This window comes from Nasonia vitripennis (assembly GCF_009193385.2).
Source record: "Nasonia vitripennis strain AsymCx chromosome 1 unlocalized genomic scaffold, Nvit_psr_1.1 chr1_random0006, whole genome shotgun sequence".
Classification (NCBI taxonomy): Eukaryota; Metazoa; Arthropoda; class Insecta; order Hymenoptera; family Pteromalidae; genus Nasonia; species Nasonia vitripennis.
Genome location: NW_022279593.1, coordinates 1,406,549 through 1,425,728, shown reverse-complemented (window position 1 = coordinate 1,425,728; position 19,180 = coordinate 1,406,549). Strand labels below are relative to the sequence as shown.

The window sequence follows — 19,180 nt, the reverse complement described above, 5'->3', positions numbered from 1 at the left end:
ATTTATCAAACTGTATTTTTTGACAAGACGTGTGCGAAGCTTGATTTAGCGTACGCTTTTTCGATGCAGCGTGCGTAAACCCGTGTTTCGCACATACATAGCTTGTCTCGTATTGCTACATAAGAATTAGAGCTGTACGAGTCCAGTGCCTCGAGCATGTCAAATTTGGTAATGAGTAGACAAAGAGAAATTTCACAATTTAAAACAAAATAAATTATAATCCTACTGAAAAAAATCAGATGACAATCAACTGATAATCAGCTGATAATCAGCTGATAATCATGCCAAAACGTCAGCTGATTATCAGGTGATTTAGGCTCAGTATTTTTAATAAAGCTGATAGTTATAAATATGCGTTTATGTGAGATAAAATGTTGATGATAATCAGGTGATAATCAGGTGATAATCATTCAAAATTTGTAACCTTTAATATATTTATTATAAGTTGTTTAAAATAAGTAAAATTTATAATTTCACATAATGAGGGCCAGTACTGGTGTTACCATCAGGATGATAACACGAAAACTCTGGCTGAGAGCTCCAATATTTTTGTTTTTCAATAATTTAATTTAAACAAATTTTTTTTAATTGTTAAACAATAAAAATTTTGGAGCTCACAGCTAGAGTTTTTGTGAGAGTACTGAGCCGAAATCACCTGATAATCAGCTGACGTTTTGGCATGATTATCAGCTGATTATCAGTTGATTGTCATCTGATTTTTTTCAGTAGGGAACGATCTATATTATTCATAGAATAACACTGATAAATTCTTGTCCACAAAATAACGTGATGGACCTTACCAGCTTAGTCACTCTACTATTGTACATTTTAAAAATAATTCTATTAATTAGTTTATTATTAACAGTTAATAATTGATTTTTTGCTTTTTTTAGAGGTGCTGTTCAATTCTCAGGATGTGTGGAGATCTTCTAATATTCTTATCCATAATGAAGAAATTAAAAAAGATCATTTATGTCCATCTCTTTCTATTAATGATTGGTCCAAGGAGCATGTACGTTACTTATAAGGTATCTAATAAACTTATTTTTAAATATATTTTAATGCAACTTTTTTTGCAGGTATATGATTGGCTGGTTAAAATGGGTTTTGAGGACCTTGCACTACGCGTCGTAAAAGCAGAAATTAATGGTTCAAGTCTTTTACGTTTAGAGTCACGAGATTTAAAAGCTCTAGATATTCACGGTGACAAAAAAATTCTTCTTAAAAGAAAAATAAAAGAGTTACGAATTCATTTAGAAAAAGAACGTAAAGAAAAAAAAGAGATTGAACGACTTCGAAAAAAAGCTGAAAAAAATGCCAAAAGAAAATAATTAATCCCTAATTAAAAAGTATAAACAACCTTTTATCGAAACGTAAATGTTTTAAAAAAAAATCTATGACAAGTCTTGATAACTAATTTTGGGTTAAAACTCGAAATTCCTAAAATTATTTGTATTATATAAAAAATTATATTTAAATGTGACATTTTTTATATTGTTCTAATTTTTATTGATCTACTACTTCATCAAATTATTAATATTAATATAAAATAAATCAATTTTACTCTAGATAATAACGTATAGTATTTTAGAAAACAATTCGTTATATAAAATAATCATCCTCGTGGGAACGTATAGACCTGTGGCTGGCCAAACATTAATATGATTTCTAAAGTAGAAAATTAGTAGAGTTTTAAGGCACATTCTCTTACTCCATATCTTTCCATCTTATCCAATAATATTCTGTGATCAACAGTATCAAAAGCTTTGGCTAGATCTAGAAATGTCGTTATTATTGGTTAACTTTTGTCTAGACTTTTGTATATAATATCCGCAAGACAATCAAGTGCATCTATTGCTCCTCTGCCTCTGACGAAACCAAACTGTCTCTCTGATATTATATTATGCTTCATTATAAAATTGAAAAGTCTGTTGTATATAATTTTTTCAAATATTTTAGCTATGTTAGAAATCAGTGATATTGAGTGATAGTTTGCAATACATGTACTATCTCCAGACTTGTGAATTGGTACTATATCAGCTCGTTTTAGCGCATTCGGCCAAATCGATTGCTGTATACTTATGTTAAAAATATGTTCCAAGGGCTCTGCCAGGAACATAGCAATGCACTTAATTGTACTTGCATTAATGTTATCCACCCCACCAGCTTTTTTTTTCATTTCATTATTATTCTACGAATTTCACGAATATTGGTTCGTTGTATAAATACGGATTCGCTATTTCTTGCTGGCAGTCTTATTTGATCATCGCACTCATTATTTATTTGGTTACTTAAGTCTATTCCAATTTGACTAAAATAATCATTCATTTCATTCGCAAAAGTATTTTTTTAGTATTTATTTTCATTTAAAAAGTAACCAATTTTATGTTAATATCCAGACAACTTTTTCAGATAATATTATATTAATTAATACCCTTAATAGTGATGAAAAGAAACAAATAGAAATTTGCGAGGAGTATTGCTATGTAATCTAAACCTGGACTGGGTACCCAAAAAAGTAAAAAAATAATTCAAATTATAATCTGATAAAAGAAGTTAAAGTAATTGTTAGAATCCAGTCGGATCATTTGCCAGTTTTATGCTATTTAACAAAAGAAGAAATAACCGCTGCTAGACAGAAAGAAAAAATAATATAAACCAAGGGAAACCAGTATTTTCATACAACTAAAACAAACAAACAGAGTTCAAAAACCGAATGAACGAGTTGCACCCGAACGTAGAGAGGCTACTGGGAGATAACAATAACGATGAGCCTGATGCTAAATAGAGAAAAATGGCAGATCAGATTGGATAAGTTGCTAGACGCCATTAGAACGGTAGTTCAAAACTTAAAAATCGCAGAAAAGAGCTTAGGTCAACCTTTCAAAGCAGAATTTAGGGGAAGAGCAAAAGAAAAAACTAGAATTCTAGCATTGCTTAAAAAAATTTCTAGAATCCAGAGACAAAACACACAAGGCTAAATAAACTAAAACATCGCTAAAAGCGAAACGCTTTGCTTTTCACATCAGACACTCGCCGATATTTAAAGGTTCGCTAATAAACACACATTCATGCACACACATAGGCACACCTACACACACACACACACAAAGTATGCTGAGATTCAAATATTGTTAATAAATTCATGAAACTGTGTGACATGTTTGCTTCTTGCTCGCGCGCAATTTATTAGGATGAACCGCCAAGCTTCGGATTGGCGCACAAGGGGCTAACGTGTCGCAAAAGTCGTCAATTTGACTTAGTCTCCACTTTAGCGGACCACGGAGAGTAGCGGGATCCTTTTCTGCTTGGCTGACTGAAATGGAAGTTGGAAGCAGGAGATTGCATGCGGAATAAAGATTCTCATTCAATTTATGTCTATTCAATCTTTCGGGCTGGTTTCGCCCGGTTTAACCTTTTATTTATCGAAGTTAACAAATAGAATTTCTTCCAGCCGTCGCTCGGTCCAGGTATTAAATGCTCGCGTGTGCGTTGTGTACACGAGACGCTCACTAAGGTTATGTGCTTCTAGTTGCACTGATTCTATGCGTGACGCTAGCTAATCTAACTACAGCGTCTAATCACGCTGTTTGCGCTACGCGCTTTTCGCGTGAGAGAGAGAGAGAGATTTAGATTTAGATTTTAGATTTATTAGATTTATTTGGCGTACAATATGTTGTACGATAAATTGTATACAGCAGGAATAGTAGTACAGCAAAAATGTGTATTGTGATAGTATGATAATGTGAAGATGGGTTAAGCGAGAGTGTGTGAGTGTGTGCGTTTGCGTGAATGTGTACAAGAGATTCAAGTGTTTGTATTTTCAAGCTCAAGAAAGTGCTCTTTAGCTAGTCTCTTGAAACCTGAGACAGACGTAGTGTTACGAATGTGAGATGGTAGGTTGTTCCATAGGTATGAGGCACTGATATGAAACGAGTTCCTCAGCGTCTCCGTCGCGAATGTCGGAATATCCAGAGGTATCACCTCCCCCCTAACAGGCCGAAGTGTCACGCGGAAGTCAAAGTATGCCAGTACGTATGATGGTACGGCTGTGTTAAACATTTTTCTTAGGAAACAAGCAGTGAAATACTTCCTGCGTCCGGCAGTGGTTAGCCACTGCAACTCCCGCCTGTATGGGGAGATGTGCTCATCTCTTCTTACACCATAGATGTACCGAATTCCTGTATTCACGAGCCTCTGAAGTTTTAGGTCGAGTTCCTGCGTCAGGTCACAGTATACGAGAGAACAATAGTCTATAAGAGGAAACAGGAGGGCCTGCACTAAGTGCTTGCGCAACCTGAGATTGGTGCTTTTTCTGAAAAAGTAAAGCCTGTACATTAGCGTGTGAGCACGCTTACACACTTGTGTAATATGCTCCCTCCACGTAAGCTTAGAGTCGAGCACCAATCCCAGATTACGCACGGAAGATTCAAAGCTGACCTGGGCACCCCCTATGTTAATGAAAGTGTTAGCTGTTGAGGGTAATGCGTTTATGTAGTAGGGAGAGCCCAGGACAATTGCTTTAGTTTTAGCAACATTAAGTTTTAGCTTATTCTGTGCAGCCCAACCAGTAATCCTCTCAGCATTGGCACTCATCTTGTTTGATAAAGAATCGAGCTCTTCGAGGTGGCATTGACTGTAAATTTGCAAGTCATCCGCGTAGATGAGATGGAAAACATCGGTATCAAGGCAGAAACCGATGTCATTGATGTACAATGCGAACAGCAGGGGACCCAGAACGGACCCCTGCGGGACGCCGATGTTGAGACGCCGAGGAGAAGAACGTTCGTTATTGTCACCAACGACGGCCTGCTCTCTACCAGAGAGGTAGGAGGCAAACCAGCGGATGACTTGCTTTGAGAAGCCAAAGGTGGATAGCTTCCTCAGGAGCCTGACGTGACACACAGTGTCAAACGCCTTGCTAAAGTCAAAGAGAAGGAGTAGTGTTACTTTCTTTTTATTTATCCCAGCTCTGGCATCATCAGTTAGCTTAATTAGGCCAGACTGAGTGCTGTGACCAGTGCGGAAGCCTGTTTGAAGGTTATCTAGTAAGAGCCTTGATTCAAGGTATTCTGAGACTTACCTGTGCACTAACCATTCCAGAGCCTTGGAAAGAAAGCAGAGTAGTGAAATCGGACGGTAATCAGTCAGGGCTGTTGGTGAACTGACTTTGTTGAGTGCGCGCACAAGTGACATTTTCCAGGCAGATGGGAAGCAGGGTTCGCTAAGGGACAGGTTGAAAATATGACTTAGTGAGGGAGCAAGAACCGGCAATGCTTTTGAGATGACAACCTGTGGGATGCCGTCGCTCCCCCTGGCCTGAGTGTCAAAGTGCGACACCGCAGCCAACACGTCCGATTCAGTTATAGGTTTGAATTCGAAATGTTCCGGGAGGTCAAAACTTTCCAGGGTAACAAGATAATCCTCAACAGCAGGAGCCAGCGGATCATTTGAGATCGCGCTGAAATGCGTGTTGAGTTCATCTGTGGTAAATCTAGATGGTAAGGGGGCCTTGGTGGCAGAAATTCCAAGTTTCTCGAACTCTTTCTAGATCTCAGCAATATCGGTCAAGGTGGACAGGCGTGAATAGTAATAATTCAGCCTGGCCTCCTCGACTTGTTTGTGAGCATAGTCTCTAGCTAATCTGTAAACGCGTCGATCTGATTCGAGCCTGGAGTCCCTGAAACGCCTGTAAAGTCTATTGCTCTCGGATACAAGGCCACGAAGAGCCGCAGTGTACCACGGGTGACGTTGTCGTCCTGGTGTCACAGTACGCAATGGAGCGAGGTGGTTGATGGCGTTAGTGAGGTTAGCGTTAAGTAAAGATATGCAGTCGTCAAGTAATGAAGTGGTGAGAGATGACCAGTCACATTCGCTAAGAAAGTCTCTCAGCTTCTCAGCGCTGATTCCTTTAAAGTTTCTGTATGAGTATGTATTTGGTACGTAGCGTGGAATCTGTACGTCGAGAGTGGCCGTGATAAGGTCGTGTCCGTTGATGAAAGGTGCGTCTGTCTTCCAGTATGACTGCAGGCGATCCTGCTCGTCGATTAGACACAGATCAAGCCAGAGAGAGAGAGAGAGAGATAGAGAGAGAGAGAGAGAGAGAGAGAGAGAGAGAGAGAGAGAGAGAGAGAGAGAGAGTAACAGGTGCGCTGCGCGCCGACACTTACAATGGGTTCGATGCGCTGTCAGTGTCCGCTGCGTCGTTCAAAGTCGGTCGCACACTGCTCCGGGAATCCGTTGAGTTGATTACGCCCTGTCTCTTTGCGCCCTCACATGCCCAGGAGATTCTGCCTGCGGCTGCGCCTTTCTCGCCGATCGGGCTGATGCTCGTCCTGGTTGATCGGGATCGCCGTATTCGAGTCCCGCTCCGTCCGCTGCTCGCCTCGTCGAGAGCGTCGGGCGCTTCTTGCTGCTATCGCAGCTATCGGAAGAGTGACCAGACTTGGTTGCGCTGCCTCGTATTTCGGCTCCCCTCTCCTGGCCCTTCGAAATGTGCTGTTGTCTATTCGCTCGGCGACTTGGCGCCGTTTCGGGTATAGCTCTGGCTCTCGTGTCGCACTATACCTTCTCTCTTTATCTCTCTCTCGCTTACCCTATGTTATGCTTCGCGGGCGACTTCTTTCGCCTCGGCATGCGTCTCGTAGAGCGCGTGTCGTGTAGTGTATGTGTGCGCGTAAGCATCGTTTACGCGCTTGTGTGTGCTGTGTGCGTGTGCACTGTCAAAACTGTAATGGGGTAAGACTTGAGGATAAGAGGAAACATCGCCTTTTTTTCCCGTTCTAATTACCGGTTGTGTTACCGGATAGTATTTTCAATATACTGACCATGCTTTATAGAAGAAATTCGTAGTCTAATAAAACTGATTAATTTTTCATATTCGTCAAGTGCATAATCTAAATAAAAATACTCAGTTTCATTCGAATACTTTTATTGACCTGCTGCAGCAAAAACTAATGTTGAATTTTAATGACAATTGTGTATAAAAGATTTTGGGGATTGTAATGATAATAACATATAAAATTCATAGTTAAGGATACGATTAGAAAATTATAATCAATGAGACGTTTTTTGCTATAGCATTATTCCAGCTAAGAAAACAGACTTAACTATTACTGATAAATACTGCAATACAGGATAATACTTAATTAACATAGTGAGTCAGTATTTATTTGTTTCTATTCATTTTTGCGTGTAACGGGCCTAATCTTCCGTCACGACAGTGTGGAACACTTCCATCTGTCTAGCAGCCACTCCTATGCCAGAGCCGGAATGGCAGTACGAGTCGTGTTATGATAGTTTATATCTCGTTGTTTCGGCTTATAGTTTTTAACTTGTTGAACGACGACAGCGCCATTATGTGCTCTCTCTTGAATAGATGTGTTCTTATCTAAATAGTTTTTAATTCTGTTACTAAGGTCTGTATCATTATGTGCGTTAAAAGTATAAGCTAATGTATTTTAGCAATTTAATAATTTTCAGATTTTCCGTAAAAGCCATAGAGTCATGCTAGCGAATCGTGTAAGGAGTGGAGTTGCCTTTGATTACTAATAGTGTTATTCTAGTTATATTTATATAGTTTATGATTCGGATCGTTTGTCTAATTTTAATATTGAAGTTTACACTCCATATTTAGTTAGTATTTTAGATTTTAGTTTGTTTTGACTTTTCAATTTTAAATTGTGAATTGTATTGCATATAATGTTGGTACATAATAATATTGTTTGATAGTTATTATTTGTCTCTAATTATTAGTAATATATGTGCGTGTATGTATATAATTTGTTAAATTGCACAAGTGTTCCATATATGCAAATCCTGTCTTGAATAAAGTACTTCAATGGAATTATCGGATAAGTAATTTATTATAAATTAAAAACAAAAATTATTGTTCAAAACTTTTTTTATTAACCCATTAAAGCCCATGCTAAGACTGGTTGAGATAACGACAAACAAACTGTGTTATCCTTTGCATAAGTGAAAAATAAAATATACGTATTTTTTCTTATGTCATTTGCAATTGTTTATAACAAATTATTTAAACAAATTACAAAAAAATTCATAATTTTCAAAATCTGAATGCGGGAATCGATTCTGGAGGTAAAATCGAGACGAAAACCTATATAACACTTTTTTGTCAGAGTTCAATTTGTTCTTTATGTAGAAATAAACTATTGACAAATAAGTGTTTTCATTCTCTTTCATGGTATGTGGAATCATATCAGTATTTTTTACTGATAAATTTTGAGATCTTATACTGTAATTGGATAAGTTTATTTCATTTCGCAAATCCTTCGATAATAACTTTATTAGAAAAAACTGAAATCTCGATTTCCGCATTCAGATTTTGAAAATTATAAATTTTTTTGTAATTTGTTTAAATAATTTGTTATAAACAATTGCAAATGACATAAGAAAAAATACGTATATTTTATTTTTCACTTATGCAAAGGATAGCACAGTTTGTTTATCGCTATCTCAACCAGTCTTAGCATGGGCTTTAATGGGTTAAGCATTTACTTTGTGGAATTTAATATATTGTTGCAGGTTCTTCAATGTTTATGATGTTTGTAGCAGATGAATTTTTCTATCAGCCTCTTGACTAGTAAAGAATATTATTTTTAATTTATTGAAATTATTATTTATCTTGCATATAAATGATTTTGTTGAATTTTATTGCAAAGTATAATGTCATTGATATTTCATTATAGTCAAAAATTACATAAAAATTTGTTTACGGTTAAAATTGTGATTAAAATATTGTTCTTATTCTAATTTTTATTATTATTATTAATTTTTCAATGCAATAATGATTATTATTTATGACTGTTATAATCTGCTATGTATAATCTATTTACAATTTAATCAATGTATATAATGCATAAATTATAATTTAGTAAAAGTACCTTGTTCGATATCTGTTTGAGAAGTCGATTCTGAAGAAGTGATGCAGTAATCATATATCATTGAGTTAATGATTTTCATTTGTATTTTTTATAATTATGAGGCACAGTGTTATAATCAATGCAATGCAAGCAAGATTAATGTTTAATCATTTTAGACTTTGTGTTTCTATGCGATAGTTGTATTGTGACAGTGCATATGCCCTCACAACAGCTCGACATAAGCGAAGCACATACACGCGCGCGAAGCGCGCACACACACACACACACACATACAAACACGCATTGCGACGACTATCAAGGCGGCAGGAGCCGCGCGCGAAGCATAGAAGTAGAATAGGAGAGAGAGAGGGGGGAAAAAGGAAAGAAGCGTGACAATAGCCGATGCTGACTAATAAACACGCAACAAGAGAGAACGAGATAGCAGAGCCGGATTCGCACGAAGCAATCCGAAGGGCCCCGAATCGATCGAAGAAGGACTATCGATCAGCAGAGAGAAGCGCGACTCGCTCTCTCGACTCCCAACTCTGGTAGCGACCACACGTGGTCAGGAGCCACGAAAGCCGGTCAGCCGTCGGAGCCGCTCATCTCTAAGGGCGCGACTCCAGACCGGACCGTCAGGCCGAGGACCATGACATCGTGCCTAGGCTAAGGCAACCCAGTGCCTGCAGCTCCCGCCAACGCCACGAGGAGGAGTTCAGTCCATCGGCAAATCCGTGAGTCTATCCTGTGTCGGCGAATAGCCCATCTATCTCTCTCTCGGTTAATTTGGCGCATGGAACACCACGTGCAGAAAAGCACGAGCGAGTATATAGCTTAGCGTAGGGCCAAGGGCAAAGCCCGATTGTCGCACATAGTGCGCCGGCCGATCTCGATGGTCGCCTCGACGCACAACACACGCACACACGATTGTACGTAGTGTTATTTCGAGTGAATAAACGTTCTGAGGACAGATGAAGCCCGAAGGTTCTCTTAGCATAATTTATTAAAGTGTCATTATTGTGCATGCTAAAACCCTTGCTTCCATTCATAAATAAGCCGAGCACAGAAGGACTCCGCCACTCTCCGCGGCCCATCAAGACGGAGATGCTGAGCAGCCGAGGCGAGTTCCTGGTCGTCACCCGACGATCCTCTTGTTAACGTGGTAGCCTTGCGCGTCGGTCCCTAAACTCGGTGGGACACACTTATCCGATTTCGCGCTAGGAAGGCCACAACGTTACAGTATATGTATGTTATACATATCTATACATATATAAGTGTTTAGTGGACGCAAGAGTATAATACAAAGTTTACCAATTCAAGATTTTAAGTAGTATGTGTAACGGGGTATGGATTTTGCGAGGAATAAAGCGTTAAACAATCGAATCGCGCTCCCTCGTTGCGCTTGCGACGGAGAACTCCTCAACGCCCGCGATATACCCTCGTTGCATGCAGCTATCACAGTTGCTTTGTGTTGCAGGGTCTACGCCCGCCTGGTGAGTGTACGGCTGCTCAACTGCGTTAAATAAATTACGTAACGCCCGCAGAGGCGGCGGTAATCGCAGGAAGGAACTAGGATCGGAATCAAACGGACGAGGTCAAGAAATAATGTAAAAAGCACGTAAAATAGAAAGACTAGGTTATATTCAATAAGCGCGAATAAACGTGAATTTACAAAAATGAAAAATAGTATGCGAGTCGTAAATAACTTTGCAACTCGCCGCGACGCCGGAATATTTGCATCCGTATACGCGTCGATCGCGAGAAGGTCGCGCGCGCCGAATCATCCTCACGTGGATGATGCTCACTCACACTCACGCGATCACATTCACTGTGCGTCACAGAAACCTTATCTCTCTCGTTCCTGGAAACGGCTGACCCTGGGCTCGCTCAATGCAGTTGTACTGCGAGAGGGTGGTCAGCATTCCGCACTGACACATACTCACGCACTTCAAATTGCTGGACACAGCACAGCACACGGCATTTGTATCACTCGAGCAAAGTTGCGTGCTTACGTTTTAGAAGCCGAGAGCTATCTGAGTGCGCACCTGAGGGATTAGCCCTCTCTCTCTCTTTCTCTCTCTCGCCTATTGCCGATTTTGCACGTGTTTTTCATCGCGCGCGCGAGTCTACGCTGTTTCGTCGCGGCGCAGTGGTACTCATACCGCTACAAGTTAGCCGCGGTGCTCAACTCGTTACATATGTAAATATTAAATGTATATATATATATATATATATATATATATATATATACATGGTGATGGAAGCAATATAAGTGACTTGCTGCTGTCAGCTACAGCAGCGTAGCAAAAATTTTGTGGACGACATGAGAATGTACTGGTCGACAAAGACAAGCCTTAACCGTACACAGGCTTATAGGATACGGGCTCTGCAAAAATATATTGTGATGATGTAAGTGCTTTTCATAAAAAGAAATGATGAGAAAGTAAAAGGATCACAAGATTTACGAAGACAGAGGAAAGGGAGGGTTTAGTCAGATAAAAGGTAAAACGAAGTAAGAGAAAAAACATAAAAGAGTGAGCCTTCAAAAAAATAAATATATAAGCTATGATATACTATGTGTTTAAGTGTTTGGTTCACGTAAAAGTAAATGTTTACTAAGTTCAGATTTAAGGTTAATACAAAAAAGTATGGAAAAGTTTATTATTTCAAAAATTTAGTCTATGCGTAGTGTAGAATATAGTGTATTTAGTATATACAGTAAGTTTGATTGAAAGAAGTTGGTTTAAGCAAGTATGATATTTAATATGATTTACTAGCAAAAAACGCTCGCTTCGCTCGCGATTTACAAATTAATTGTGATTAAATATACTGTTAAATATTAAATGTACACTCGATGGTCGTTAATTCTTGTGGAACATTTTTGAAATGCTCCAATCAGATTGCTAAATCGATAAACTCTAACCAATCAAAAGCACGACTTCATAAACTTTTCATAAGAATTAATTACCGTCAAGTATATATGAATATATTCAATACAGCCAACATTCTATAAAAGTAGTTATAGCTACTAGTACACAGGACCGGCTTTAAAATTATAGAATAGAAATAAATTTTGAATATTAAAAAATGTTCTTAAACTCTTTGTAATTATTTGATGACAGTATTAATTATATTAACAAAATCTAACATAAAATTAATTAAACATTTTTTATTTACATTTATAATATAATGTAAATTGTAAGATTATAACAATCATAACATTGATATTCAAAACTTCTAGAAATTACTTTTTGGTGTGTTAGAAGTTCAAATCAAGTATTTTTAGAAAATGTCCGTATGGATATGTGTGTTTATGTATACCGTAATATTTCTGGAACTACTCCGTCAATATCAATAAAATTTGACATGCATATATATTTTTGTATTCTGAATTCGGAAAAACAGTTTTTTTTATTTACTCAACTATTAATTTTTTTATGGCCATTTTTTGATTTTTGAAAAACAATTTTTTGCATTTTTTCAATCATCCCATTGTTACGAGTAACTCAGCTAAAATGAGAATAAAATTACCTACTTTTCCTCGTTTGGTCCTCGGGATCGTTTGGTCAGCAGATAAAATAAAAAAGGTGATTTATTTTTAAAAATTCATATCCTCTGAAACTAAACATCATAACCTCACGAAAAAAATCATGTTATTATTATTATTATTATTATTATTATTATTATTACTATGAAGTGAGGACCACGAAGATCCCTGGCACTTAGGCTGTAAACCCATTGTACCACCCTCCATCATGGCATCCCCTACGCAGGTAAGCCTGCCCTTCTCCAGAAGGTCAATATGGCTCCCGCGTCGAGTGTCCTAATCTCTTCATATGTGGGGAAAAGCTCCCCCAAGCACTGATGTCTGAGCTGCACAAATTTTGGGCAAACAGTCAGTACATGGGTAGGCGTTTCTTCCGCCCCCTCGCACCACCTGCATATACCCGTAGCCTCCTTCCCCATCTTCAGACCGTGGTACCTTAAGCGGATGTGCCCGGTCACTATCTATGTCAGGAGTCGGGAGTTATTTCTGCTGCCTCCTGCGATGCACTTGGTCCAGCCGACATTGGTGTCATGTCCCATTACCGCTTTGGCTTGTCTGCATCCTTGAGTTCCTTGTCATTCCTTAGTATGCTCCCTCTCAACCCAGCCCCGGATTTCGCCCGATAGCAGGCACCTTGCGGGACCTGTGTAGGGCTCCGGCCCGTTTGGAGGGCGTTTAGCTCCCAAAGCTGCAACTCTATCTTCTATTTCGTTACCCCTGATCCCGGTGTGCCCTGGAACCCAGAGCAGCATGACCTTGTTGTTGTGAGCGGTCAGCTGATTTACAACAACTTTGCATTCCCAGACCAGCCTGGAGGTCGTCCTATCATATCAGTTTTGATGGAAAATTCCGGCAAGAGACCCACCCCACCCGGAAGCCAGGTGTGCCTCGTGCCTTGTCTCCATTGTCCGTACGCATTGAGTCTGTGCGCTGCCTTAGCAGCCATCCCAATGATAGTAAGATGGAGTGGTTCCACCATCACAAGGATTCCAAATACCTTGGTAGGCGTGGTCCTATAGGCCCCTGTCGCCTCCCTTAGCACCTGTCCCCTGAGTTTCTCTAGCGCTTGCCTAGCACCCGCCAGCTCCGCCCTTGGCCACCAGACCAACGCGGCGTAGGCCAGACGAGGTACCAGGACGGCCACAGTATAATCCGGAGACTTAGTCCCCATGTACTGCCAAATACCGTGCGACATGTCCAGAGAGCTACCAGGAATTTATCACACTGGCGAGATGCTTCTCCCAGGTTAACTTTTTATCCAGAACAATACCGAGGTACTTAGCTGAGTCATTTACCTGTAGGGCGACTCCAGAGAGTTTGGGCGATCTGTAGGCATCTAACTTGTACTTGCGGAAGAAGATCACCATTTCGACTTTATCCGAGTTAATCGAAAGTCCCGTCGAGCAGCACCATCTGTCCACTTTCCTTAATGCAAGCTGCATGGCGTCCATGGCTGCGCCAATTTCACTTCCTTTTATCAGTATCAGGAAATCGTCCGCGTAGGCTTGAGCATAGCAGCCCCACCCATTCAGCGCTTCCAGTAGCCCATTTGCCACGAGGCACCAAATGGTGGGCGACACCACCCCGCCCTACGCGCATTCCTTACTGACCTTGCCGGAGACCGTTACGGTTCCGAGACTCGAGATCACAGTCCTGCGTGTAAGCATGCCCTGAAGCCATTTTATTAATGGTCCAGGCATCCCATGTAGTCCGGCCTCTTTGATAACTACTTCGATAGAGGTGCAGTTAAACGTTCCCTATATGTCTAGAAATACTCTCACCATTACCTCCCCCCTTTCCAGCTGCTCCTCAATGCGCCAAACCGCCGAGTGTAAGGCAGTCTCTGTAGAGAATCCCGCCCTGTACGCATGCTGGTTAGGGTGAAGAGGAAGCACGGTTAGGATATCGTCTTGAATAAATCTATCCACTAATCTTTCTAGTGTCTTAAACACAAAGGAGTTAAGACTTATAGGTCTATAATCCTTGACGGTGGTGTAACTTGACTTCCCTGTCTTAGGAATAAACACAACCTTGGCCGTTTTCTATATTTCAGGTACATGAGCCAAAGCTACACTTGCTCTGAAGAGCTTTACTAAGGGGCCAACCAGTTCCTCCAGGCCCTCTTGAAGGAATGCCGGGTAGATTCCGTCGATGCCCGGCGCCTTGAAGGGTTGAAAGTTCCTTATGAGCCACTTGACCTTTACCGGTGTAAAGGTATGTACCGGTAGGTAGGTACCGGTAGGTAGGTACCGGTATGACGACCTTCGCCGCCAGATCCCATGCCGCCCTCTGCTGCCTATTCCTACCCGAGCTCTCATCCCTCATCTCATGGAAGAGCCGAAAGCCCGGGAAGTTGGCAACACTCCTCTTCCGAGGTTGTGTATTCTCCTGTAGGCCGCGTCAGGATATCCCTCGATATCCTCGCAGTAGTCCCTCCATCCCTTGATTCTCACCATGTTGCTGCGGTTTTTATATAGCTTCTGGGCTTCTCTGTGAATCCGCCAATCGACACTATTGCGAGTATTCTTGGCCCTGTTAAAGGTCCTCCCCGTTTCACGTCGCAGATCCTCTAGCTTCCAGTTCCCCCATGGGGTACCCCATGTTCCCTTTGGGATGGTCCAGGGACAGCTTTTCTGGAAAGAGATGTTTACTATTTCACCTAGCTCAAATGCCCAGTGATCAAGCTCATCCGTTGTTCCAAAGCTTGGTTTGAAGGATTGAAGCTCGTTCTTAAGGTTTTCCCTAAAGAACGCCCAATCTGTTTTCCTCGGATTCCTAAAGGCTCTTGTTTCCGAGCATCTTTCCTTTCATTCGAATTGGATGTATCTGTCAGGTCAATCACCTCACTTCTAACCGAATTGTAGAAGGTAGGTTCTCTGCCCTGTTCATAATACACAGACTTGTCGTTACCAGATACTGCAGCAGTGCGTCGCCCCTGCCGTTAGTATCCGAACTGCCCCAAACTATGTGATGAGCATTAGCGTCGCATCCCAGTATAAGAGGAATGCTTCGCTGTCTGTAGTGTTCAACAAGATCTTGTACCTCCCTTGGTGGGGGCTCTTCCTAAGAGTCGTATGGGAAGTAGCCAGAGGCCACCACAACCTCCCTCTCAGAACCCCCTCCTACTGATTTTTATTACCGTGAGGTCCCTGCTGCACCGAGCCGGCAGCAGCAGAGCATCAAAACCTTTAACAAGTATGCACGCCGTGGGAACACTGCACGTGGGGTCTCTATAGATCAGACCAGCACCCCCGAGACCCCTGATCCTCCCGGCAACTAGCCAAGGTTCTTGTATTAGGCATATGCCTGTGTGCATCTTAGCCATGCGCCTGACCAGTGCGGCCGAGGCGCCTTTGCTATGATGCAAGTTTATTTGTGTAAACACTATCTCGTCGCCAGTCATGGTAATTAGGACGGGACAGTGTTGCTCTGTTCGCGCTGCCCCCGGGGACCTTCATCAACCCTGACGGTAATCTGACCCAGGCCCCAGTGCAGTTGAAAATTGCGCTGCCGGAGCAGCCTTACCGAGGTTTCGGATATGCTGAGCACCAGAAAGGTTCCACAGTCTGGCCCCTCCCTGCTTTCTGTACTCAGCACCCTCCACCTACTAATCAACAGGTCCGGATGCCTGTGACTCAGTCGGCTCAGAACCACTCCCGGCTCAAGCCTGTTTCCAGGCACGCGGATGCAGCTCTTCGAGGCTTCTTGAGCTCAGACATCCCAACCATGAGGAGCTTTGCGCTCTCCCAAGGTCTTAGCCGGGGGATTTTCTCCTCCAGCCAGTCCCTCGAAAAGGTGTTGCTGGCTACCACGACGATGGACCCCATTTTCACGAAGGAGTTATTGAATTCGGGCCACGGTCCATTGGGGATCTTATCGATCTATGTCTGGACCGCCTCGCTGACGAGTACCAACTGCTGATACGTCAGCTCCTCGTAAGTATGTCCCTTGCACACGATCGCCCTCGTGAGGAGGTTCACCATCCTGGCAGCCATGATTTCAGGCTCCACGTTAGGTCGTTTTCTGGCAGTTTAATTCGCCAGCGGAGTCGAGTCAGCGTCCTTGCGCCGCTTAACGCCTGGAGCTCTCCCGTCGCCGCCCGCTGACCCGGCCGTCAGGTTCTTAGGGAGAGAGGAGGGGACAGACCCAGAGCTGGGACACTTAGCATCCCTTTGCTCCAGGAGCCCCCGCTTCCCTCTCCCGTTTTCGCCTCTGGGCCTCTTTTCTCCGTTGTGCTCCCGAAATTCTCCATCGTAACTTCAGAGATCGAAGCCCGTCGGTTACTAGATCCGCCTGAGGGTTCTGTGAGCCCCCTCCCCCCGGCAATATCCGTGTCGAAAACACCAGCAGTGCGCGTATTCGCCCCTGCCGGCGGTTGTTGCAGGCCCACCCCCATGCTGACCTGCCCACCCTGAGACGGCTCCGGGTTTCCCGAAAGTTCCCCAGAGCTTCCACCCGGTACGACCTCTGTTGGGTTCTGCGAAGAGTCCCCAACAGTTGAGCCCCCAGCGGGGTCACTATTCAGGTTTTTACTGGTGCTAGATGCCCCAGTAATCCATCGGGTCAGAGTATTATAGGCAGTGTTGCCCTTGACACTCTTCCCCTCCGGTTTCGCGGTGGGGTACTCCACCTCCAGCTGACTAGGCGGTGCCGCCCTGTAGACTTCAGCTTCACTCCCCCTTCCTACCTCATCTAAATTTTTGTGTAATTATTGTCATATTGATATAATAGCCCAGTCATACTGACCAGTCATAGTGTCATACTCATACTGATATAATAGCCCAGACAATCACAAAATGCATGAAAACATCTTATATTAGAACAATATATTACATATAGAGACCATAAATTAAGTTGGAGGAAGCTACGTGCCAATGAATTGGCAGCGGTTTTTACTTTTGTATTAAATGATAACGATATCTTGAATCCCTAACAAAAAAGAAAACTGAAAACAACTGAAAAAAAACGTTATGAACTGCAGATAATAGCAGAAAAATGTCGAAATTGAGACACAGATAACAATAATCTTTTGTTAACTTCAGTTTTATTTAGTTTGCTAGATTCTTCAGTTGGATTTTTTTCAGGTGCAAAATTATACAATTTAGAAAATAAATAAAAAAATACTTATTAATAGTTATTGTCTGTGGTATTCATTTTTTTATTAAGACAATAGTTTTTTCATAATTCAAAACAGTTTTCTTCATTTTATAATTGCTGTCTTCTACGTTTACTAGTTTGTTCCTAATCAAAACAGCAATCTTCGGATTTCTACACATTTTTAAAAACACGCCTTTAATAACATTAAAAAAGTAAAAGGTTAGGCGAGTTTGATATGTGCCGCAACGAAATAACAGATAAAAAAGAACTGAGATCAATCAACCAAAGTCAAGTTTATTGTATTCAATCATAATGAAGCAACAAAATTTTGCTGAGTCAATAAAGGGCTTACTTAACTTAAAAACGTAGACGAACCGAAACCAGAAACTCCGAAACCCGAAACTCCGAATTGCCATCGTGAGCACACGAGGCAACCCGTAACACCCGAGCGACATCAAGCCTCGTCTACGTGAGCACACGTGGGCGACATCCGGTGCCGCCGTAAAATCCTAACCTACATTCCGACACATTGCTGCCACCCTTTGCCACTGTGCGCCCACAGGGTTAAGGGAGTAACAATAGTTCCGCCGGCGATTCGCCTGGTCGTGCGCTCACGTCCTGGTGAAACGAAGGTGAATCCCTGACCAACAAAGCCAGCCTTATGCCGACATCTCACGACTAGCTTTATCTCTGTGCGCACACAGGATAAAAGAAGGACCGAGACGAGCGACGAAGATTTGTGAAGCTGTGCGCTCACGACTCCACAAATCCGAGGGATAACCTCAAAACACCGTGACACTATCCCGACCGTTACTGTGCACACACAGAGCGGTCGAGATCGTTGTTACACGACACATTCGGATCGGCGTAGCCGTGAGCACACGGCTCCACCGTACCGAATGAATTCCTAACCTCAAAATCCGCCACCGACCCGTCATACCGTCATCGAACCGATACACCGCAGCCGCGAACACCGAATCATTCTTGTAACGAAATCGCGTATATATATATATATATATATATATATATATATATATATATATATATATATATATATATATATATATATATATATATATATATATATATATATATATATATATATATATATATATATATATATATATATATATATATATATATATATATATATATATATACACAGAGGCAACGCAGGTTTTCTGGTCATGTAGTTTTATGGTCTCCTGGAAAATTTAGTAACATTTTTTTGGCCTCCCAGAAAATTTTTTATAATATTTCTGGTCTCAAAGAAAAATTTTCCTCTTCATTTCTGGTCTCCCAGAAAAGTGCTCAGCATTTTTCTGGTCTACCTACATTGTAGATTTTGCAATTATGACAGAAGCTAAATCGAATTTTTGTATGGAGAGGAGATCTTTGCGTGTAAAAATCAATGTTTATATTGGTTAAAAAATGTAATGTGCAGCATTAGAAAGAATTAAATTGCAATAATTTATATTCCAAGAGCTTTTGATGGAGTAAGTAAACTTTTGCAGGTAAGTTATTATTCCTATTTTTTCTTAATTATAATTATTTATTACATATAATCGGTATTATATTATACACTCTACAACAATTACATTTTTTTTAAGTTGTCTTTGTTACCGCGTGACTTTTTATAAAATTCAGGCGC

General features: G+C 41.3%; 1 protein-coding gene across 7 annotated transcripts in view; it reads left to right on the top strand.

Annotated features, from left to right (window-relative positions):
- LOC100116974 (neurabin-1) overlaps positions 1–19,180 on the top strand; it is a 554,139-nt gene that overhangs the window by 503,677 nt on the left and 31,282 nt on the right. For 5 of the 7 annotated variants that reach the window (XM_031932231.2, XM_031932215.2, XM_031932199.2 and 2 more), the window contains 2 exons: positions 894–1,012; positions 1,080–1,700. The exons of the other annotated variants lie outside the window; for them this stretch is intronic. In XM_031932231.2, the coding sequence (XP_031788091.1) occupies positions 894–1,012; positions 1,080–1,331 (371 nt within the window). In that variant the 3' untranslated portion in view covers positions 1,332–1,700. Of the gene's footprint in view, positions 1–893; positions 1,013–1,079; positions 1,701–19,180 lie in introns of those variants that run through there. 7 annotated transcript variants of the gene reach the window in all.